This window comes from Apostichopus japonicus, chromosome 23, assembly GCF_037975245.1.
Source record: "Apostichopus japonicus isolate 1M-3 chromosome 23, ASM3797524v1, whole genome shotgun sequence".
Classification (NCBI taxonomy): domain Eukaryota; kingdom Metazoa; phylum Echinodermata; class Holothuroidea; order Aspidochirotida; family Stichopodidae; genus Apostichopus; species Apostichopus japonicus.
Genome location: NC_092583.1, coordinates 1,860,982 through 1,885,958, shown reverse-complemented (window position 1 = coordinate 1,885,958; position 24,977 = coordinate 1,860,982). Strand labels below are relative to the sequence as shown.

General features: G+C 38.3%; 1 protein-coding gene across 5 annotated transcripts in view; it reads right to left on the bottom strand.

The window, feature by feature from the left end:
* Window positions 1–24,977, bottom strand: part of LOC139964495 (dnaJ homolog subfamily C member 13-like) — a 64,846-nt gene that overhangs the window by 15,552 nt on the left and 24,317 nt on the right. For 3 of the 5 annotated variants that reach the window (XM_071966086.1, XM_071966089.1, XM_071966088.1), the window contains exons 23-47: window positions 23,512–23,582; window positions 22,826–22,871; window positions 22,027–22,241; window positions 20,950–21,109; window positions 20,037–20,201; window positions 19,131–19,235; window positions 18,351–18,553; window positions 17,553–17,637; window positions 16,788–16,942; window positions 16,552–16,597; window positions 16,137–16,291; window positions 15,455–15,656; window positions 14,720–14,835; window positions 13,997–14,075; window positions 12,957–13,092; window positions 11,999–12,183; window positions 11,090–11,164; window positions 9,032–9,148; window positions 8,225–8,404; window positions 6,982–7,149; window positions 5,118–5,156; window positions 2,433–2,546; window positions 2,061–2,177; window positions 1,134–1,187; window positions 262–394 (exon numbers count right to left, since the gene is read on the bottom strand). In XM_071966086.1, coding sequence (XP_071822187.1) covers window positions 262–394; window positions 1,134–1,187; window positions 2,061–2,177; window positions 2,433–2,546; window positions 5,118–5,156; window positions 6,982–7,149; window positions 8,225–8,404; window positions 9,032–9,148; window positions 11,090–11,164; window positions 11,999–12,183; window positions 12,957–13,092; window positions 13,997–14,075; window positions 14,720–14,835; window positions 15,455–15,656; window positions 16,137–16,291; window positions 16,552–16,597; window positions 16,788–16,942; window positions 17,553–17,637; window positions 18,351–18,553; window positions 19,131–19,235; window positions 20,037–20,201; window positions 20,950–21,109; window positions 22,027–22,241; window positions 22,826–22,871; window positions 23,512–23,582 — 3,121 coding nt within the window. The remainder of the gene's footprint in view (window positions 1–261; window positions 395–1,133; window positions 1,188–2,060; window positions 2,178–2,432; window positions 2,547–5,117; window positions 5,157–6,981; window positions 7,150–8,224; window positions 8,405–9,031; window positions 9,149–11,089; window positions 11,165–11,998; window positions 12,184–12,956; window positions 13,093–13,996; window positions 14,076–14,719; window positions 14,836–15,454; window positions 15,657–16,136; window positions 16,292–16,551; window positions 16,598–16,787; window positions 16,943–17,552; window positions 17,638–18,350; window positions 18,554–19,130; window positions 19,236–20,036; window positions 20,202–20,949; window positions 21,110–22,026; window positions 22,242–22,825; window positions 22,872–23,511; window positions 23,583–24,977) is intronic. The other 2 variants (XM_071966090.1, XM_071966087.1) reach the window with 1 other exon arrangement.

The following is a 24,977-nucleotide window of genomic DNA, read 5'->3' as shown; positions in this document are numbered from 1 at the left end:
CTGTTTTCCTTGTCACGTGACGACAAATGCTTACATAGGTAAACTCGTATAGGACTTGTCTGTCCGTCGAGAAACTAAATAAGAGAAACTAGAAGACTTGTCATCAGAGCATCGTTGTTTCGAGATATCCATGATTCTCTCTACTCCAGACATTTCAGACCCCCCCCCCCCGGCTCTCCCCATCTCTCCCTCCATCTTACTGAATTATTCTGTCAATGTGCTTGAACTCATCAAGTAGATTATGAGACTAGTACAACCCACCTGGACAACTCTTGATGACATTAGCTACGGCTTCCATGGCCATCTCGCTCTGTTGGAGCCGTTCGACTTGCTGGGTGGTTTGGGCGTTGCCGTTGATCTCCTTAGATGAGAGAGCCTTCAGGGAATGCAAATACTGTACATAAAAAAAATAAAATAGATAAAAATAAATAAAACCAGAAAAAAATAATAATAATAAGGCTAGCTAACAATAAACATGACAATGTATGAAAGTAACTTCAACAAGTGATCTACTCATATTTCCAAACCACCCCATTCCCATCCCGTTTTCCCCCACCCCCCCCACCCAATATCAAGGCCCAACATTTATATTCAGAAATACTGAGTGAATATATACGGTTTATGTTCCAATCCCATTCAAGATAAGTCATGTTATGAATATATCCCATACTGCTGTGTTTGGCAGTTTTCTTGAGGTGATGGTGGTGGTGGTGGGGGGGGGAGGGGAGTGGGGGAGTTAATATTTACGTCTCACATTATTAAGTCTCATATAAAATACACCGCGAACAAAAACTCTGATTTTCCTTCCAAAACTGCATTTATATTCACAAAATAATAATAATACTGAATGTGACCACCTTTCGTTTATTCCAAATATCTCAAGCTTATCAGTTGATATTACCCAGTATTTCTGGGTATCCCCTGGAATCCATAAAGAGGCTCTGTCCCAAATCTGGTCAAATCTTTCCCGAGCTCCGAAGATGCCATTCATGTAGGCTATCCCATTCTTCTATGTATCTACAAGATTAACATACTCTCCATCCCAGGGGTTCTCCTACCCCCCCTTCCCTACCCTCTCCTTCCCCTCCCATTTCACCCTCACACCCCACCACCACCCCAACGTAAACATTTACCTGAGCTTGAGATCCAAGGAAATCAAGTAATTTCACTATGAATGATGTAGGATCCTGTAGGAACAAGAAAGAAAATGCATTTAAGTACATTGTAATGAAACTAAACCTCAGAGAGCGTGGTGGCCAATTGGCTAAGGCGTCGGACTCGTGATCCAAGGATTGCTGGTTCGATTCCTGCCTAGTTCATTACGTTGTGTCGATGGGGCAAGATGCTTTATTTCGCTTGCCTCTCTCCACCCAGGGGTTAAATGGGTACCTGTGAGGTAACTTGTCATTGGGCGCAGTATATAACTGCTGCCGACTGGAGGGATTGTCTCTGGGACAGGTTATCAATGACCAGGGGTAATATAACGTCTGTAAAGTGCTTTGAGACCTTTTTGCTGGTATAAAGCGCTATATAAAAAGTAAATATTATTATTATTATATTTATAATGTAACAATACCTATCACCACTAACTAATGTGATTTAATTGAAACGTGATTTTTTTATAGCAAAAACAGGAACAACACTCGGTAAAACATGGGTAAAACACATGGGTAAAACTTACTTCTAGAAAGAATGTTGGCTGCTCCTTGTTAACAGGGACAAAGATGTTGCCTATGACAAGCTCGAAACTAAACCTATATTTGTAACGTAACAAGATCTATCACCATTAAATACTGTGATTTAATTTAACCATGTTTTGTTTCAGCACCACAGAACAATTATATGATTCTCAACAGGTAACACTTACTTCTAGAAGGAATGTTGGTTGCTCATTGTTAACACGGACAAAGATGTCGCCTATGACAAGCTCGAAACTAAACCTATATATTTTTAAACATAACAATACCTATCACCACTATACTAAATACTGTGATTTAATTCAACCATGTCCTTTTAGCACCAACAAAACTATTATATGATTCTCAATGGGTAAAACTTACTTCTAGAAGGAATGTTGGTTGCTCATTGTAGACACGGACAAAGATCTCGCCGATGATGAGCTCTGAGGAATGTGCAGCGTAGACAAACAGGTCTGTGATATCTGGATCTGATTCACCCTGAAAGATCAAAAATGAGTTTTTTTTAAGTTTTTTTCAAAGGTTTTTGCCTATATGAAACACACCTATACACTCAAAAGGGGAAAAAATGTGCACATTCCGGCCACTCTCTGGACTGCACTGAATAAAATTGAACTTTTGAATGAATTTTTTTGGTTCCAAGTTAAAAGTTTCCTATTGAAGAGATATGAAAACTAGACTTTTAACAGCCACGTATGATCATTTTCTGAGTGGGTGGGAAACTGGCCGTCTTACCTCAGCTAGAGAAACTTCCTGTTGTTTGGATACAAACTCAGTCAGCTCAGCCCTGGTAGAATTATCCCAGATCAGGTAAGGATTCTCTGTATTGTTGTTAAGAAGTTTAAGCACCTGCAAATGGTTCAAAGAAAAAAAAGAAAATGTCTCACTTTCAGGGAACAAGAAATGGTTAGAATTGAACTGTCGATGTAGGGGACGGAAAATAATATGCAGCTGGTTGGATCTTTTATTCCCAGAACTATGCGTGTGTCATCGATAAAATCCATCTCCACTGGTCCAGTTAGGTCTAAAGCCTTACTCGCTGGAACACTGTTCCGGCGGAACCAGCATTCCTGACACGGTATCGTATCTTACCCGCATCTTATTGTATCATTCCTTCTCCCTCATTCTGCCCCTCCGCCACCAGCAGCTTACTTTCCTGTTTCTAATACGAACACTGTCCTTCTAATCAGGACACTGTCCTTCTAATCAGGACACTGTCCAGCTTATCAGGCCACTGTCCTTCTAATCGGGACACTGTCCTTCTAATCCGGACAGTCCTTTTAACCCGGACACTGTCCTTCTAATCCGGACACTGTCCTTCTAATCCGGACACTGTCCTTCTAATCGGGACACTGTCATTCTAATCGGGCCACTGTCCTTCTAATCAGGACACTGTCTCTATCAAACGCAAAATGGAGGAGACTTTTAATACTTCAGGCTAGAACGATTGTTTGTCAGTTTGTACAACTGTGATAACTTGACTTGATACACAAACTAGTCTAAAACTGGCCGACCTAAGTAGTACTGGGATCCAATAGGTATACATATTTAAGATAGAAAAGTGTGTTGAAGTACTACTAGGGTCAACATGCAGACACTTTTATAATGGTATGCAAATGTTTGACTAGGTGTATACACCAATTAGGTGTGACAAAGGAAGTGAACATTGAAGTAGTTACTAGGGTCAAAGTTGATGCACAAAGATGGCAATACCATCGGGGAATAAGTACCGCTAGGGTCATAGGTACAAACAAAGAGGTGGGCAGGAAAGGAAAGTAAGAGTGATGAAGTACTGCCAGGTTCAAAATTGTTGCACCACCAAGAACCACTAGAGTTATAGGAATACACATAAGGTGGAAAAGACTTTTGGAATACTATCAAGGTCAAAATTTAACCAAACATTGAAGTGGTAGAGTAAGAGTTTTAGAGTACAAGAAGCGGAAGGCATGCAAACCGAGTACCACTGGAGCTGTAATCATCCACACCAGATGGAAGCGTACTAGGTGGAAAAGATTCTTGAATTACTACTAGGGTCAAAGTTGATACCCAGAGATGTCAATACCATGAAGTACCACTAGGGTTGTATGAACAGACACTATGTGAGAAAGTAAAGCCCGGGTCACATCTGCGCGATTCAACATGCGATTCAACTCGCAACTAAAATCACGCGAATTAGAAAAGTTGCTTCTGAGAAGTCGCGCTGATTAGGACATTGCTCTATTGCAAATCAACCCAAATCGACGGCGCACCTTTTATTGCGCAACAAGTTGATACCCGTGTCTAACTACGCGATTCAATCTTCAATTGTATTGCGAGTTGAATCGCGTGTTGAATCGCACGGATGTGACCCGGGCTTTAGAGTGTCAAGTACCACTAGGGTCAAAGTTGATCCAAAACGTAGTCAATTCTACTAGTGGACATGGTCGTTTCCTACACAGTGAGAGGATATGAGTGGAAAGACACTCTAGTATAAACACAGAGTTGGTTATATCAGAGAAACCCACTGCCTGTTAAATGTTTAAACGGCAGTAACGATGTTTAAAGTAAAACCAGGGTATTTGTGATCTAGTATCACAAAGTACCATGTCTTTCTACATGGTAAAACTTGTAAGCACATATGCAAAGATGTATGGGAGGTGATTTTCGTTTTTGGTTTGTTTGTATGTTTTTTGTTATTGTGGTACAAAGATTATCAAGTTTTGCAGTATATTATTATAGACAGAATTCATGTTACCTTCAAATTGCAAGTTACATAAAATGTTAACAGTGCCATTATTTCTGGATTATTGGGGTTACACTGTTATCCAGGTAGTATTAAAAAATGTAGCAATATGTCAGAACCATTAGGGTCAGAGTTGATTATGAAAGGATCATAAAAAAAAAAAAAAAAAAAAAAAAAAAAAAAAAAGTTACACTGAGTCTGTTACAAGAACATAAAAATGATAAATCAGAAATTTTGAGACACTGGGGGGAGCAAATCAGTGAAAAAAAACATGTCAGGATGCATGGCATAAACAGGTATACACAGGACTAACTCAAGCAGTGGTGAAATTGAGGGGGGGGGGTTGAAGGGGGCGGTGGGTTGAGTAGACAGGGAAGTGTGTGAAGGGAGGAGGCGAAATGGAGGGTGCATGAGTCAAGGAAGGGTTGCCATGGGTGAATGGAGAGGGGTAAAGAGGAGGAGGGTAATGATAAGTAGGAAGGTGAAGTATTTTAATATATGAAAATCGTCTATTTTACGTTACGTTAAAAGGTAAACATTTGAACAATAACTCCGGTTGTATCCCGATGTAGCTCTCCAATAAGTCGAATCCCTCTTTTGGCTCCCAAGCCACAAAAAAACAGAATCATCACATCAATTTTCAATCTGTGGTGATTGCAAGTTCACAAACAAACACATTTGTTTTAAAATGCACTGACCTCATAAACTTTATCTCCAGGAGCGCTATTATCAAAATACTGTTGAATAAAGCATTGTGTGGGGTTAGTTGTAAATATTTATATATATATGTATAAGTAGCAATAATGAAGATACTAATATGACCGAAAGGCACATGAGTGAAACTAAATGCAATGGATTAGTTTATAATACTACAAGCAATGCATGATTGAAAGTTAAAACTGTTAGTGTGGCGAATGTGTAGAAGTATAGCAACAAACCCCCAGAAAAGTGAAAGATGTTTAGTGCAGGCCATTCCATATTTTTTTTTCTTCCTCTTAACGTATATATTTCTGTACATCTGCACGACTATGAGAAACTAGTGATTGCTGTTAGTCGCGCCCCCCTCCCCCCCGGGAAGGAGTCGCACCGCCTGAGACATTATCGTGACATGCTAGAGGGAGTAGTAGATATCTTTACCAGGAAGAAGAGATATAAAAAAATGAAGCAGTAGCCTGATTTCCCCGCTGGCTGACCTGAGACGCATGGATGAGTACAGGTTACAGCTCACATGCATATGAGTACTGAAGAATCCCTTACACTGTGAGTACAACCCCCAAAGTGGAACGGTGAAGCAAAAGGCATCTAGCTACATTTATGTGAAGATACTACCTACGGTAACTGGGCAGGACCGAAGTATGTTATTTACTTGCAGTGTAAATACACTGCAATGTAAATACACTGCAATGTTAATACACTGCAATGTAAATACACTGGAATGTCAATACACTGCAATGTCAATATACTGCAATGTAAAATACACTGCAATGTAAAATACACTGCAATGTATATACACTGCAATGTAAATACACTGCAATGTAAATACACTGCAATGTAAATACACCGCAATGTAAAATACACTGCAATGTATATACACTGCAATGTATATACACTGCAATGTAAATACACTGCAATGTAAAATACACTGCAATGTAAAATACACTGCAATGTATATACACTGCAATGTAAATACACTGCAATGTAAATACACCGCAATGTAAATACACTGCAATGTAAATACACCGCAATGTAAATACACCGCAATGTAAATACACTGGAATGTCAATACACTGCAATGTCAATATACTGCAATGTAAAATACACTGCAATGTAAAATACACTGCAATGTATATACACTGCAATGTAAATACACTGCAATGTAAATACACTGCAATGTAAATACACTGCAATGTAAATACACCGCAATGTAAAATACACTGCAATGTATATACACTGCAATGTAAATACACTGCAATGTAAAATACACTGCAATGTAAAATACACTGCAATGTATATACACTGCAATGTAAATACACTGCAATGTAAATACACTGCAATGTAAATACACCGCAATGTAAATACACTGCAATGTAAATACACCGCAATGTAAAATACACTGCAATGTATATACACTGCAATGTAAAATACACTGCAATGTATATACACTGCAATGTAAATACACTGCAATGTAAATACACTGCAATGTAAAATACACTGCAATGTATATACACTGCAATGTAAATACACTGCAATGTATATACACTGCAATGTAAATACACCGCAATGTAAATACACTGCTTTGAAACGAGGTTTTGACTTAAAAAAACAATTTGTTCTTAAAAATTTGCAATATCTACTACCAAGGGAAAGAGATTGAAAAGTGAGTCATAGAACAGGGGTGGATCCAGGGGCAAAGGGGTGGATCCAAGGAAATGGGTGGGGGGGGGTGTTTTTTCTTTTATATAGCTATATTATGCATACATGTGGTTATGATTATGATTATTATTGTTAATATTATTACTACAGCTACCAAAGCATAAGCAGCTGACCGACGGTCAAACTTACAGCATGTGTACCGCCTGAACTGAGCTGTTTGGCGAGATACGGCGTCAACAGAGAGCTAAGACACTTCTTGATCACGATATTCTCTGGAGTTGCTTCATCCCCCGATTGGAATCCCCCCAATCTGGCCAGCGCCAGAAAGCTCTGTATGGCCAGGTTGTTAGCCACAACCTTTTGCGTTAAAAACAAAACAAAAAAGGTGGTGAAGAACAGAGGCGGGTTTGGTATTAAAAATGTCAAAAGTAAATCAGTTAATGCATATTAAAATATATCAATCCACAGCTAAAAATATCAAGGAAATAAAAAAGTAACAATCACCTTCCCCCATTTCTTGAAAATTGTCTCATTTTACTATAGTAAATTTTGGTTACTTTCATTCCTTACCAAAATTTTCTAAACCCTTCTAGAAAAATTAAAAGGAATTACGAACAAGTTCCTTCAAAATACCATGCAATTTGAATAGTCTTTGTGGGTATCCGGGGGGGGGGGGGGGTAGATGGAAGTGGCATCAAATAGGGTGGGGGGTTCAGTCCCTGTCAGATACGAACCAAATAAACTACTTTAATACCTGGTGGGGGGTAGATGGGAGTGGCATCAAATAGGGTGGGGTTTTTTGTGGGGGGGTTCAGCCCCTGTCAGATGTGAACCAAATAAACTACTTTCTTACCTGTTGGGGGGGGGGGTAGATGGAAGTGGCATCAAATAGGGTGTTTTTTTGGGGGGGGGTTCAGCCACTGTCAGATACGAACCGAACAAACTACTTTAAATACCTGTTGGGGGGATAGATTGGAGTGGCATCAAATAGGGTGTTGGGGGGGAGCCCCCTGTCAGATACGAACCAAATAAACAACTTTAATACCTGTTGGGGGGGGTAGATGGGAGTGGCATCAAATAGGGTGGGGAGTGGGGCTCAGTCCCTGTCAGATATGAACCAAATAAACTACTTTAGTACCTGTGGGGGGGGGGCGGGTAGATGGAAGTGGCATCAATAGGGTGTCGAGGGGGTTCAGTGCCTGTCAGATATGAACCAAACAAACTACTTTAATACCTGTTGGAGGGGGTAGATGGAAGTGGCATCAAATAGGGTGTTTTTTTTGGGGGGGGGGGTTCAGTCACTGTCAGATACGAACCGAACAAACTAATACCTGTTGGGGGTTAGGGATAGATGGAAGTGGCATCAAATAGGGTGTTTGGGGGGAGGGGTTCAGTCCCTGTCAGATACGAACTAAACAAACTACTTTAATACCTGTTGGTTGGTTTCTTCGTTAGTCTCCACGCCCGATTCCTCCAGGGTGAAGTCATACTGGAAGAGATAGAGCAGCAGATGCCAGACGACGCCAGCTTTCTGTAAGTGGTTTTGCAGGTACTGATCTACTGCGAATGCACTCACGCACTGGGCAGAGGCGGAGGCTAGCCTTGGCAGATTCTGATTGGGTTAACAAGAAAGCAAACCAGTGTGTTATTTTCAGGGGAAGAGGGAGGAGGAGAGGGGGAGGAGAAGGGGCAGGGGTACATTTGGATATCTTCCAATCTTTCTTTCCCAATTTCTTGCTTTTCCTACTTTAACTACACCAACCATTATTACATCATCATTTCATAGATGATTACATTTTGCAATTTATAGACTACTAATTTCAAAATCCAACTTCCTTAGTAGTGATATTTTCCTACTTTGTTTCTTTATGAAGAACCTTTAATGTTCACAACTTTACACTTTGAGGAAATTATGACCATTGTTGAATTTAACTTGATCACCTTTAATAAAATTACCAATAATAATAATAAAAAAATATATATATAAATAAATTACTCTTATAGTTTCTGATATGATCACATTATTTACTATTTAAGTTTTATTCCTTTATATGTATATATATATATAGAGTATATTATTTTTACAATATTTTAATCATTAATATTATGGGAAGTTTTGCCATCGCATTCGCAACACTACATTCAATATGTCACATTTTCTGCTTTAACCTTGCTTTAATGTTTATTGAATTAACGGTTTTAGATCAAAAGAAAAAGACAAATTGTTCCAAGTTGTTACCTTATATGAGAGCGTACGGCATATTTCTTTGATGATGCTGGGTATTTCCGTGATTCTGTCCCTGCAGCTCTCAAATTGGGCAGTTACTGCAAAACACCTGATGACATTCTCCACCACCTGTCAACAGAAAATAAAGCAAAAAAACAAAACTGGAACGGTAAGCCATCAATTGTACTTTGTAAGGAGCGCTACTTTAGCAAAATTATTGTGGACTCCATATACCAGGGATGAGCCTGGGGTGAAAAAAAAATCACGGAATTTTTCAAAAATTGCGGTATAGGCTCCAGTTTGCGTATGCTACAGTGTGTTAGGATAATAGTTTTTGTCCCCGAGGTACAAAAGAAATCACGGATATTTCCGCAAATTCGCGGAGAAAGCTCATGCCTGATAAACCCCCGAACAGGCAGTATTGGAAGACCGACACATACTCGGAAAACCCTCGCCTCTACACGTCTGCAGTCATGTGATTAGAGAACATTGTACTACCAATTAAAAATATCAAACTTCTCAGCAGGACCATGTACAACTAGAGCACCAATGGTGCAGAAGCTCATACCTTTTCGAGCTTAAAAATGTAGGGCCCACAAAACTTTATGGCCCACCAAATTTCAGGCCATTTGTCAGATTCCACCAAGTTTGGGCCCATGAGGGATAACCCCCCCCCCCTCCCTCCGTTAGCAGAATCCTGGCTACACCACTGGCTATAATTCCTATTTTCCCCCTTTAAATCCTATTTTCCCCACTCTCTCAAACAATACCACTGACCTACCCTATTAAACTTTCTCCCCTCTACCTGAGCAGACCTGAAGCACTCCTTGCCAAAATTTTGGCTGGCTGCCTACATACCTCAGGCTCAAAGACTTCTAAGAATCGGCAAGTGCTGATTGGCTATTGGGCTCTCATGCTTACAGTTCAACAGTTAATAACAACTCCCAGTCCTGCTTTAATTCCACTAACAGCCTCTGCAGAGCTTAACCACAAATGTAAACAAACACTGCAGAGACTGGGAGACAAATTAAAGGAGCTTTGGCAAAAGGTGAAGGCTCAGATTTTTTTAAACAATGGGGATTAATTGTAATTAATTAACTTTTGACCAAAAATTATTAGGCATCACCTTATTCATACACAATCCAACAATCATCAGTTCAACTTTGAATATGATCCATCAAAATCTTGAGGAGATTGAGATATTTGAAAATATTACAAAGAATGACCCCCAATGACCCCCTAAATGACATTTGACCTCAATTTTCTGAACACCCCTCGTAACTCTCATCCCGAGGAACGTTGTGACCAAGTTTCATTATAACTGGCCATACACTGTACGAACAGGAGCAATTTGAAAATATAGGGCCGCGGCCCGGGCCACAAAAGACCCCTAGTTGATCTTTGATTTCAAATTCATGAACACCCTGAAGGTAAAACTTCCATAGTACTATCGTGACAAACCCTCAACATTGTACCATGGAATCTGTAGGAGAAGAAGCATTTTGCGTATTTCCACAAAATGGCCCATAACGGCCCACAGGTGACCTTTGACCCCAAATTTCGGACCATCTCTGATGGACCTATACCTAATGGTCCTTGTGTCCAAGTTTCATGAAATTCCATCAAACACTGTGCGAGTGGGAGCGGTTTTACCAATTGTTGACGGATAGAGTGATAGAATGATAGAGTGATAGACGCCGCACTGTAACAATAGCTCACACCAGCATGCTGGTATGAGCTAAAAACACATAAATCTGTATCACTCCGACACGGCAGAAATGCAGAGGCTTGCAAATCTTTCAACTCTGTACGGATTAACAGCAAACTGTGACGGATGATCCCGAGCACGATACGCAGGAATCTATCGGTCTTGTAATCTTATATCTCAATCAGAAAGCATTTGAACTTACAGATTGCATAAATTGGTGATGATACTACAGCACAGGCTTGTTTGTTCTTTGTTTCTAGCAAGGTACCAGATGGAAAAAGATACAAGACATTGCACCCGATTGTATCAAATCATTAAACGATTTACAGCAGCAAAATTTTGAATTAATATTCATTTCTTACCATCACAGCCATCTCGTCGGGTGAGCTCATGGATCCAATGTGCGTCCCGCAACGAACGAGAGCCTCTTGCAGAGCCTATCGAAGAGAAAGGACCGTGAGATAAGGGACTCGGTGGTATGGAGAGTTTTGGGTATTGGGATTAGATCAGGGATGGTCTGACTTTAGTGGCAACTATATATATGGTAATACCACCGTCAGAAACACAGTCCTCTTTGATAAATACAGGATAATGCAATAACTGCATGGGTGAAAAACAACGGCGGCGATAACAACAATAATAATAATAATAATATTAATAATAATCATATTTATAATAATAATAATTTTTTTAAATAATAATATTAATATGAATCATAATAATATGAATAATAAATGATAAATAATAAACAATAAAGGATTTATAATGCCCACATATATGCACCATGCAGACTGTTCAATATGAATACGAGAGAACAACAGCAGTAGACAAAAAAGATAAAACATAATTAGAAGAATGCAGAGATGTCATTAAAAGCCTTGATCACTAACTAACTTTGTAAGCTTTAAGTTTCATCTTAAAATTACTGATACTTGAACTGATTTTGAGAGATGATTTATTTCAACTACAAGGTGTCAAAACAGCAAAAGATCTCCCTCTCCCCCTCCACATCCCACACCCTCCCACACCAACCCCCCCCCCCCAACAACACTCCGGATTTGCTATTGCACTTGTATAGGAAGGCCAAAATTATGAGATCTGTGAATATGAGTGAGACTTCTCTGATGGAAGTAGCTCCAGTGTGATTTGTATTCAGGGTTGAATAACTTTAGCAAATAAATGTCAATTATTCACAAATTTCTCTTTTTTGTTTCTAACTCTTTAGATTTTTAATCCCATTTTATTATTATTAATCCCGACCGCAGACTCACTTCGATGCCCTCTTCCCTGTGTAACTCCTCGGCATTCAGTGCGGAGCATTTCACGGTGTGGTAGGCCAGATCGGTGGCGGCTATCAGTAAGGGGACGGACTTGGAGAACAGAGCATCGTCGTGGGTCTCCATCCGGATCGTCTTGATCAGCATAGGGTAACCGGCATACTTGTATGGCTCCAGGACTTGATGGGGAGGGGAGGGGGAGGGGGTATTAAAAGAAAAGGAAATATGAAAGACATGAATACATTTAATCATCTCAATTGAAGTCTTACAATTTAAAATAAAATCCAGAGTAACAAAAATTGGAATTTTTTAAAGGGATTAATGTGAATGATGATTCCAATGCTATTGGAAAGATGGGTAAGGGGAGGGGCGAGGAGGAGGTGATTAAATGGATAATGGATGGGGTAATAAGATGGGGGGAACAAGTAAGCTATTATTGTCCTCAGCAGGTCAGCTGGACAGACAAAACAACCCTGATTTAGAGGGAGTCATGGTGGGAAGGAGGGTATGTGGAGGGCAGGGGAGGGAAGGTTGACATGAGGGACAAAAGCATAAATACATAACACTGTAAAGAAGAGGAGCTACAATTGAATGGTAGACTATACCACTATACCACAGAAAGCGGTCAATTTTTGCTACTGCACAGCCGAACGAGTAAATATTTTACGTTCAAATCCGATCAAATGGCATGTGTATGTTCAGCTCTGTTCAAGAGGGTTCTGGCATTTTGAATAAGACAATACTGGAAAATTAATTTGGTAATTAATTCATTTATTAAAATTAATTTGATTTCAGATTGAGAGCAGAGTCAAGTGGTTGGGATTGCAGTGCTCTTGTAGCGCATAGTTTGGCATCTTGCCAGAATTTTTTTAATGAACAAAATTTAAAAAACTGAAATAATGAAAAAACAGAAAGGGGAATAACATACTTAAAAGGAAAAAATATCACTTACCTTCTTGAAATCTACTAAATAATATGCTCTGGGCCCTTAGGATTAGGACGATGTTATCGGGATTAGGACCGCTTGTCGATTTGGAAGACTTGCTGCATAGAAACTCGTAGGCTTTGTTCACTGCCTCGAAGATATCCTGAACAAAACAAAGACATTATTTAACACTTGTTTACTGCCCTGGAAGACATCTTGAACATAACAGAGAAATTATAAACACTTATTTACTGCCTTGAAGACATACTGAACAAAACAGAAAAAATATATACACTTGTTTCTTGCCTCAAAGACATCCTGAACAAAACAGAGAAATCATAAACCCTTGTATACTGCCTCGAAGACAACCTGAACAAAACAGAGACATGATTTAACACTTGTTTTCTGCCTTCGAAGACATCTTGAACGAAAAACAGAAAAATGATTTAACACTTAATCACCGTGTCAAAAGACAAACTGTAGCCCACTGCAAAATCCCCTGCAGCAAGACTGAACCACCTCAAAGATAATAAAATATGAAGCCTAATATTAATAATAATAAGTAATATTTATATAACGCATAATCAGAAGAGCTGCTTCAAAGCGCTTTAAAAATGTAAAACCTAAAAACAAATAGTAACAAAAACCTAAATATTAAATATATAGAACCAATAAGTCATAAAATGTAAAAGCCTAAAGCAACAATATAAAAAACACTCGTACTAAACGATAATAACAAAATATATATAAAAAAAAAACCTGAACGCATATAGTCCAAAACAAATTCAGAAGTATGTAAATAGTAAAATAGTTTAAAAAAATTAAAAAATTGCACAAAAGATTAAATCATAGTTAATGTTTAAATATAAATAAGCATGAGAAACTATACTTCAGTAAGACAATTATTGTAAAAGCCTAAAACAGATAGTAATAAACACCCAATACTAAACAATAATAAATAGATCCCTAAACATAGTAAAAATAAAAAATGTTAAGAATTAAGTAAATAGTTCCAAACGTAGTATCTATGCATAAGCATTCTAATATTGACGTGACCATAAACTTACCCTTCCCTCTGGGTTTTTATCAGGATGGTACTTCTGGGCCATCTTGAAATAAGCCTTTCTGATAACGGCTTCCGGGTGGCTAAAAGAAAACATGGAATACGCGATATTTCATTTTTTTTATTTTTATAACTACTTCCATTGTGTCCTCCAGTAAAACATCCATTTCTAATCCTTTTTGAATATTACCCAAAAAAAAAATGAAAATGAAAACAGACAGAGACATCACTAAGAAAATATATCTGTTCGTTTGATAAAGTGAGAACATGTTTCATTCCTTAAAATGTCTATCGTGCCATTTAGGCAACAATCTTGAGACAATACAGTTTCTTTAAAAGAAAAATCATCAATGTTAGCGTACTATAAAGTGATAATATTTTTCCAAAATATATTTTCCTCGAGGTCTGAACCCTCAAACTTATTCCCCCACCTATTTGAGGAATGTCAACTAAGACAATTAAAGGTCTCAGAGCTTGAAGGATGCTTCAAGCTTGACGGTAAATTTGCTTTTCAAAGTTGCACACATGTGACCATTAATTGACTTCCTAGCATATTTGAGGGCTTTATGCTGATGACCTTTCATAAGCACGTCTGATGTTTTCTTGCGGCTAGGGAAATCTGTTAAACGCTTTCAGAAATGTCGACGCAACATTTTGGCGCATCTAATCATAAATATTTTGTGTCGCGACGTAAATGACAGACGACCAGGAGAATGCGGTCACTCACCCGCCGGCTCCGGTCTGTAAGTTTAAGGTTTCGTAGGCTTCCTCTAGGGTTAGGTTCGGCGGTTTCTTCTCGACCTCCTTCTTCCACTCTTCGAGGACGTCTCTTAAAAACTTGATCTTGGAAATTGATGATAAATTGATGATAAACGAAATTTATACAAAATCAATCAAACAATTAAAATAATAATAAATAAAGTGGCCACTTTACAACGCGCCAACGGTACAAATTCAAGATAAAAATTGTGACATTTTGTGATATACGGAAAAAATTTAACGATAAAAAGTAAACATTTCCACTTTGCAATAAATATATTTTTATCTTCTCTCAATGTCGTTTTCGGGAACAATGAGAAGGAGTGATATCAAGATATCTAAGAAAATTAGATCCCTGGGTTAAAAAAGATAAAATAAGTTAGAAGCAGATTTAAAAATAATAATAATAATAAATTACATTTATATAGCGCTTAATACAGCGTTTCAAAGTGCATTCCAAAGTAGGAAAGAGACAAAGGAAACCAAGGGAAAAAAAGAAACTAGGAATCAAACAGAAATGTTTTAAGTTGTCTCTTGAAAATACAAACGGAGGGAGAGTCACGAACGTGAAATGGGAGTTCGTTCCAAAGCGAAGGTGCAGCGACAGACATAAAAGGCACGATTGCCGTAACGAGTGCGGGTACAGGGACAAGGAGTTAATTATGAATAAAAATGGAATCTGTATTAAAAAACCAAGACTTACAGGTTCTTTGATCGGCCAATCGGGGAATTTCTGTTTGTCGCAGAGGTGTTTCAAGTAGTAGATGTTTACAAAGAGCTCGTTCTCCAGCTGAGGATAGCCGATGGCCGGGATGGGACAATACTGATAAAGAGACCTCGTGTTACTCCTCAGACGGGGCGTGAAGTCGGCGAGATGGGCCGCCAGCTTCTCAATCATCATTCGTCTAAAGTGGAAAACAAATATAGACAAAGAGGTGACCGATTATTTAAGATTAAAAAAAATGGTTATAAAAAAAAAATCACGGAACTTTGCAAAAATTGCGGTATAGGCTCCAGTTTGCGTATGCTACAGTGTGTTAGGATAATAGTTTTTGTCCCCGAGGTAGAAAAGAAGAGAGAGAGAGTAAAGAATGAAAAAGATGAAAATTTAAATTCCTTTGATTTTTGACGAGACAGAGGCAGCTTTCTGACAGACTATATACAGGGCTTCGTTGTGCAACTATTTAAACAGAAGATAGTATCTTAAATTCCAAAATTCAATGGGAAGCAAGTGAAGGGAACTAAGCATAATGTTAGATGGGATATCATACAAGTTAAGAACGATCTTTTGCTGCAGTTTTCAAATTTTTTTGCAGTCTCCGATAATAAATACATTGGGATATCAAAGAATGCAGAAATCTTGGAAACCAACTTTCAACCCTTACCTCATTTCTGTGTTCCAGATCGCTTCCGGTGTGTCAAACTCCCCGAGGAACGTCTCCGCAAATTTCTCCGCGCTGTGGTTTTCCAAGAAATGAACCATCGCCTCTGGCAGAATGTTGCCCAAGATGCTATTCTGAATAATGTCAGAACCTTTAGTCTAAATGGAAAATAAAATTTAAAAAAAAAACACAATTTAAGTTTTTCTCACAACGCATCCGAAACTTTAAGATTTTCTCCATCACTGTTTGGACAGTCCCTTTTTCTTCAATTTTTTAATTTTTTTTTTTACGAATATGAGGATTCAGTTGTTGCTCTGTTTAAAAATTATCAATTTTTGCGGTTATCAATGTTATCAAAAATCTGACTGTCCATTAAAACTTGAGATATGAGATGAAATATTGATTATATTTATCATACCTCCTCCGATTTGAAGGCTTGCTTCATATGACCATATTTCAAAAACCTGGAATGGAAAAAAAAGGGGAAAAAGAAAAATATAAATTAAATCTTGCTAATTTCATGAATAAGCAGATCTCTTAATCTACAAAATGAGATAAAAATTCCTTTTCTAGGTAGCATCTTCTTTTCTCTTTCAAAACTTGAAACATGAGAAAAGTTGATGAACGGGAGGAAAGAAGGACAGAATTCTTTACCATGCGATTGGCAGTACATTGGACCCTGTGTACATCATGATGAAGAAGAAGACACCGGTCAGGTAGAGTTTAGGAAGCTGAGGATTATCCTGACAGATCGACTGGAGTACCGCAGACACCTTCTCTACTAGTATGGGGTCGAAGGTCAGGAGTAACTGTGAACGAAAAATGATGACAAAAAAAAAAAAAAAAAAAAAAAAAAAATAATAATTTGAAGATATACTTGATTAGGCTAGTCTGAGAATTTGTAAGACATTTTCCATCAGTTCTACTTGAGGGTGGGGAAGGGGGTTTATGGATTATGGGGAAAGCAATGATGTCTCTCGATGGTTCAGGTAGCTACATGTAACATTTTGTAACATGACAGGGTCACAATGAATCAAATAACCGGCATACCTTCGTACAGCCTGGAAAGGTTCTAGCACGGAAAGATCATGACAATCGGTCAATTTGTCAGCCAAAAGAAGGGCCAAAAACGCTACAAAAAGAGCGACAGTGATGACCTTTGCCACCCCCAGACCTGAGAATCTGTTTTCAACGACATAAACCCGTTTGCCAAACATTATACCAGTGCGTTGATAGAAACAGACAAAAATTTATAAACAGCTCAAGGAAGTCTGACATCTGTTCATTATTTTGCAAAATCACCCTCACCCCTTGTCCCTTGGAATAAGAGAGGGTTGTTAAAACAGCTCAATCTTTGCAGTTCCTCTATGTACAATGTTTGTAATGTTTATGTTAATGTCTGAATGTTTGTAACACTACCTGAACTACGTGTGGCAAGCATTGTGCTTCTGTGAGGATCCGTTTGGCAGTCGGTAAAGGCCTGACAATGGCGCCCTCGCCATCACTGCAAAAAGAAAAAGTCAAATGAGATATTTTTTTCTATGGTATAGTCCGGGGAATAATTTATTGTTGACATTTTTCTGTATCATTCTTTAGGTTTTATGAATTTTATTTCGAATAAATAATAGCATGACTCAGTATGCAAATAGTGCTGTTCATCTTTTGCATTCGTGTAGCAACAATGTTCCTTGTTCTCTGATGAAACGCTAACTTTAACCTTTGATTTTCAAAGTTTGCATATAAGTAAATATTCTAATGAGGATCCCCATTGGTAAATAATTAACAAAGACCACTACAAATATATGGTCTCACTCGGTCCTATTACAGTTTTTTGGATGAAAGTTGCTGGGGATACACCACCCCTCCGCACCTCTCCCCCACCCCTCCCGCACCTCACCACAGGGTCATGCAGTGTCTTTCTTTACTGACACATTACTCCATAATTTAACCCTGGCCAACGATAACCATACCCCTACAACATTCACTCTGTAGGTCCACAAATCTGCAAGAGATTAGACTTTTTTCAACCCCCCCTGCATTCTCTTCAAATACTAAAAAAAACAGGCTATTTCGGTGCTTTCTAAAAATCACTCCTCTGCTACCCTCTGGTTTACAGACGGTTAAATCCGGTTTAGCACATTCTTTCCCCAATGCTAACCCTCCCGAACCGAGAGAGAGAAACCGCTTTCGCGAGCCGTCTCGGTATCGTAGACTCACCGGCTTGGAAAGTATTCACACATTTTGATGAGCATGTTGAGTACCATGATCGCCAAGTCGGTTTCATTCATGACCGCCTGACCGGAGGCTAGGAGGCACCACTTGAGCTGTGGGATGGCATGTAAAGGCTTCCATCCTTCCAACCCCTGAGCCCAACACCTCGTTTTGGCATTTAGAAGACCTTCGTCCCATTTCTCTTTCATCTGTTCATATACAGAAAGAGAAGGAAAAGAAGATAGTTTAGGGTTCTTGAACATTTTGCTCTTAATATGGATTCCAAAGTAACTTTTTGATAACAAACTCACAGCTTTTACGGTCATCTAAGTAATATTTGGATCGAAACCTCGGACATGGTTTCAAGAAAAATTTGCGCAGAAAGCCATGTTTGTGTTATCCAACGTTTCACAAACAAACAGAAACTGATGACTTTCAAGCCTCTGCACTGAAAAAAGTCGGGGCTGTTCATGTTTCGATTAATTGTAAACGTTAACTGTGAGTAAACGATTCCTTAAGGTTGGTATAAAATTCTGATTTCAAAGACCAACTTTCTACAGTTTTGCTTTAGAATTGTTTGAAGTACAGGAGGACATAACTGAAACTAAAACAACAGGACGACATAAACAACATAAACTAAAACGGGTTACATGTATAAATTGTTGTTGTTATGGACAATTCAGTTACTTTTGATGATATAGATACCATTTCATACAGATATATTTGTAAAAATGTGCAAAATTAAAAATCTACTTTACAGCTTCTTTCGAAGACCATGCTTCTCACCTCATGGAAGCTGAAGGGCCCTAGCCTCTCCCTTTCTACGTTACCGTAATACCACTCCTTCTCGTTGCTGATATGAAGCTCGGGAGGGGCTTCGATCACGTTTGACTGCGGAGTAAATAATATTATATTTAATAAAGGGGTCAATTTCTTAAATGTTTAATTTCTCACACACCTATTTTGGTGGAAAGTTTTACAGAAATTTGACATTTTTTCAATATATGCTCAGGAAATGAATATAAACCATAACAACAACTACAGGTTCAGTTTGTCAACTTTATAAGACAATATTAATTTATGACTAATATATTAAATGTTATACAATATTTTAAATATATTATCATATAATGTATCATATAAAATATATAATATTAATATAATTTATGAAACAATAGATTAACATTAATAACTAAGGCCTGCACAGAGTAGCTACTCTCATCATCAAGTTAGCATATTTTGCATATTTAGCAAGTGAGCCATATTTATATCGAGCATTTGTTTGTAAAGTTTTAATATCCAGACAAAACCTGAATTGATATAATAGAGTCATTAACCCTTTTGAAATGAGTTACCTACCTTTATCCTTGAACTTTGACATTGATATTAAGACTATTAATATTCTGACCAATGTCACCTTTTTTATATAAAACAGACCAAAGAAAGGGGTAATGGAATTCCTTCACATGCAATGTTTAGGATGCTTTAACCTCTTGTACATCTATAGCAGAACAATTCAGCTTTCAGAAGATAATAGAGTCACTCATCCAAACAGATCTTATACTAGAGTTGGGAAGGACGTGGTACGATAATATGCCCCACCGATTCCAGGATAAAAAAATTCCCTACAAAATAATATTTCTGAACGGTTCCCTTGACTGACTGCAAGAGGAGGAACGATCGTCCACTCACCTGTGTTGTTAGGGATGCCCTTGTCGTATGCATGTGTGCGAGGGTGAGCAGATCCACCAGGACTTTCATACCTTTCGAGTTGATGATTTCTCTAACGTTGTTCTTGTGATTGATCAGTTTGTTTAGGAATAACACTAATCTATCTCTCTCCTGTTTATCCGTGCTCTGAAAAATGTAAAAAAAAAAAAAAAAAATTTGGTAACATTAAAATGCGTTCAAACGTTTTTAACGTCAAGCGTTCAAACATTTTTAACAATCAATCTGATCTGTTTCTCCTTCTGTGTCTAGAGACTTGCGTCCATTTTTTAATCCTAACTTTGCTTCTGAAGCAAAATCATGAGGCACTCACATAAGGATGTCACACTGATATCAAAATCAGGGGGGGGGGAGGGGGGGGAAGAAGCTAAATGCAATATGAGAGAATGCCCCCAGATATTCCAGAATAGAAACACAGACCTTAAAGTAAAGTCGGTCTTCGACGAAACCACACATGCGGCTGACTTTTTGAAGGCTTTATTTTCTTTGCTTCACCCTGTTTTATTTTGTTTTTTTCTCTCTTTCTTTTTCTCGTTACTGGATAATTCACAGAGACTTTACCTACTGATCGGTACTAATCTCTTCACCGAATACTGGACCAGTTAAGAGCCCAGCAAAATGGACCGACCGCGACACGACCCCCCCAAAAGATGTATAACCTCTTTTTGGACACAATCTTGATAATTTATTTAATATTTAATATGAAGAAGGAACTTGATGAGACCTTAAACTTGCTTTGATTCAAAAATGCAAACTATAAAATAATGCCCTGGACTTCACTGACCGCCAGAGACATAAAATGGGATAATTATCTAACGAGCGGTGTTTACGATAAACACCACTCATTAGATAATTATCTCATTTTATGGTAAATTACCCGCTCTAATAGTTGCACGATGTATTTGGTGTCGTTGAATTGGCCGATTTCCTCGAAGCATTTCCCATACACGATGGTCATGGCTTGTAGACACATGCACTTCATAGAAGTCTTGGTCGTCAAGAGGAAACGGTGGTAGAGGTCGTTGAAAAACTCGTAGCTGACGAAGAAAAAAAATACAGGAATGAAAAAAGGGTTTTCACATATGTATGTGAGAGGATTTAGAGCAGGGGTAAAAGAATTATTTTTTGACAAATAAAAGAAGATCATAAACTAAGCATTTATGGAGATTAATAAATACTTACACGTGTTTTTCTTTTTTTTTAGATATGTTCGTTTGAAATTCAATATGTACTATGCAAAACAAGAGCTAGCAACACACGCATGTAATTTCATGCATTTACAGTTGCACAGTTCCTAACTTTTTCTCTTCAAGAGGGGGAAGCATAATAAATAAGAATAAATAAGAATATATAAATAAATATAAAAATAAATAAAATAGAAATAAATATAGAAATAAATAAGAATAAATAAAAAGCATAAATACACAATAGTCCTTGGTTTCCTCCTAAGCTTCAGGTCCATTGTAGACAAAATTGGTATTTTATTTACCCAATCTAAAGTCCAAACAACCAGAAAACAAACCCAAAGAATGTCCCTATGAATCACCCTGCCATACAAGAGAGGGAGGATAGGAAAAGAGGGGGAATGTAGGGGCAAGAGGAGGTTAGGAAGGGGGAGGGTTGTAGGGGCAAGAGGAGGTTAGGAAGGGGGGTTGTAGGGGCAAGAGGAGGTTAGGAAGGGGGGTTGTAGGGGCAAGGGAGGTTAGGAAGGGGGGGGTTGTAGGGGCAAGAGGTTAGGAAGGGGGGTTGTAGGGGCAAGAGAAGGTTAGGAAGGGGGGTTGTAGGGGCAAGAGGAGGTTAGGAAGGGGGGTTGTAGGGGCAAGAGGAGAAGAGGAGCTAACTGACCTATCGTTATTTTCTATAAGAAATAGGTGTCCTCTTTCTTGCAAAAAAAAAATCAAGTTTGTTTTCAGAACACTCGAAACATGACGGGGGGGGGGGGGGGTGGACTTACGATCTCTTAATGCTGCTTATTTCTTCGTCGGTCTCGTCGGCTTCCAGTAACAACCGGAGGAAGTAGTCGCCGATCTTGATTTCTTCCGACAGACATTCGTAGAGGACCACAAATTCCTCGTGGTTCCAGGCGATGACGTGGCTCGCCCCGAGCTCTCTGTCCACCAAGAAGGCACGCAGTTCGTTCTCCAAGCATTGCCTCAGTTCTTCTCGTGTCTGAGAGAAGAAAAAAAAATCGCATTTGATTTTCTAGTCAAGATGGGCCCATTGGGGCTTGTGACTAAATCTTGTCACCGGGTTTCCCACACTCTTCATGACACCATTAAGAAATTCCCAAATTCTTTTTTGTGTCATAGAACTTGTCTGCGTTTATGTTTATTGCAAATTTTAACTAGTAAGAAAATTTCAGCAAATCATTCCTTTTTACAGGAAGTTCTGCCTCGCTTGTTTTGATCTTTTCCATGACTTTCTTTGAGATTAATTTTCAAATTTCCATGACTATTTCAGGTTTTCCATGACTATTTCATGTTTTCCATGACTTTTTTAGGTTTTCCATGACTATTTCAGGTTTTCCATGACTATTTCAGGTTTTTCCATGACTGTTTCAGGTTTTCCATGACTATGGGAACCACCTACGACCCACTGCGGTTGCTATCGTATTTGCCCTGTTGCCCTGCACCTGAATGGAAAACTTTGCTTTATTTAACAACATGGAGGAAACGGCGGAAATTAAGCTTTGGGAATTTATTCTATTTCTACTTTCTTTATTTTCTGCCCTCTTGATGATGAAAACAGCTTACCTTGTAATTCCAGATAAGGTTAGGCTTTGCATGGTCCATACTGAATCTGAGAGGGAAGAAAAAATGATTTACGCGTCAATATCGAGGAAATGGTAAATGCGTGTAAAGTTATCTCTCGATACCAAAAGGCCGAATCGCTCGTTCAATCTCGTCAAGTCTCGAGAATAAAATATAAATGCTGATCCTGTCAAAGATCACTTCACTTTCTCAGAAGTTTTGATTTCTTAACTCATTTTTTTGCAGTAAAGTAAAAAAATACAACACAATATTAGCAAAAGATGGGGGAATGATGGATTCCCCACACATCCTGGAAAATGAAAAATGTGATGCTGATTATTATTTTTCATTTTTGCTCAAAGAAAAGAAACGTAGAAAGGATAGCATCGACTGACAACATATGAAACATCTAAAGACAACAAAGAGTCTTCCGTTCACTCTTGTTTATTGTTTTGTTTTATTGTTATATGGTTTATTGTTTTCTTGTTATATGGTTTATTGTTTCGTTTCTTACTAAGACTCGAAATCAAATGCATTCAAAAAAGATTTCCAGCATTCACAGAGGAAATCCTGCATTTATACATCGTCCTTTCTGGGTTCTTTTTTGCTTCATTCTTTAATAAGTCGGTCGTAATCTCTGTCGATTTCTCACTCACAGAGGAAACTGAATGACTCTCTGAGGTTCTCACCTGTGATAGAACAACTCCCAGTTTGCTTCGCTCTTAATTCTTTGTCTTCTCTTGCGGAGGACGATCGGCTTCTGTGTAAGAAATAAAACACAATTTCTCAACTATGGAATGTCAATGTTTCCATGGATACCTTTTCTAACAATTCAAAGGTCAACATTCAAACATTGGGTACAACTGATGTTCTAGACAAATAAACTATAAAGATGTCAACTTAAAAGGAAAGAAAGAAGTGCTATTTGTCAAAATTTTAGAGAGTTGGTGAAAAGAACAATAGAAAACCCCCTGAAAGCAACAAACATTGATAATGCAAACAGCAAAATAGGTAGAGATGTTCAGAAAATACAAAGGCGGTCCAATAAAATTGAGATACAAAATTAGTTACCCAGATTTTAAGGAACATGTCTCCCCCCTCCTCTTAGACTCCTCCCAGGCCACACATACTCATGCTATTGTACTCATACTGTTGTACTCATGCTGTTGTTCTCATACTCACGCTGTTTTTCTCGTACTTACGCTGTTGTTCTCATATTCACGGTGTTGTACTCATGCTCATGCTGTTGTACTCATGCTGTTGTACTCTTACTCATGCTGTTGTACTCTTACTCATGCTGTTGTACTCTTACTCATGCTGTTGTACTCTTAATCATGCTGTTGTTCTTGTACTCACACTGTTGTTCTCGTACTCACAGTGTTGTACTCATACTCAAGCTGTTGTACTCATACCGTTGTACTCACACCTATGCTGTTGTACTCATATTCATGCTGTTGTAATTATACCCATGCTGTAGTACACATACCCATGCTGTTGTGCTCGTACTCATGGTGTTGTAATCATACTCATACCGTTGTACTCACACCCATGCTGTTGTACTCATATTCATGCTGTTGTAATTATACCCATGCTGTAGTACACATACCCATGCTGTTGTGCTCATACTCATGGTGTTGTAATCATACTCATGCTGTTGCACTCATACTCATGCTGTTGTACTAGTACTCATGCTTTTGTGCTCATGCTGTTGTACTCAGACTGTTGTACACATACTCATGCTGTTGTACTCTTACTCATGCTGTTGTACTCATACCGATACTGTTTAAATCGAGTGAATCCCTGTCCCATGTGAACGATGGTTATGTAAAAAGTTTTCAATGAAATGCAACCAACTTTCCCTTAAAGTATGATTTAAGAGCAGAAACTAGGAAAAGAAAGGAAAAGCCATCATACCACCAAGTGAGTACACAAAGAAATCCACGAAAAATGTTAGTGTGTGACACTTCACCAGGAAAAATGAAAAAAGTGAATAGTTAACAATTAAAACAAAAAAAATTAAAGGAGCATTGCATGAACATAAATCAGGATTAGCACTTTTGTTAAAGAAAAGACAACCCAGCCATAACCTATGGGCATTTACAGTTTACTGACAACTTTAAAGCAAAGTAGGTTTGACAGGTCTGACACAGAAAAA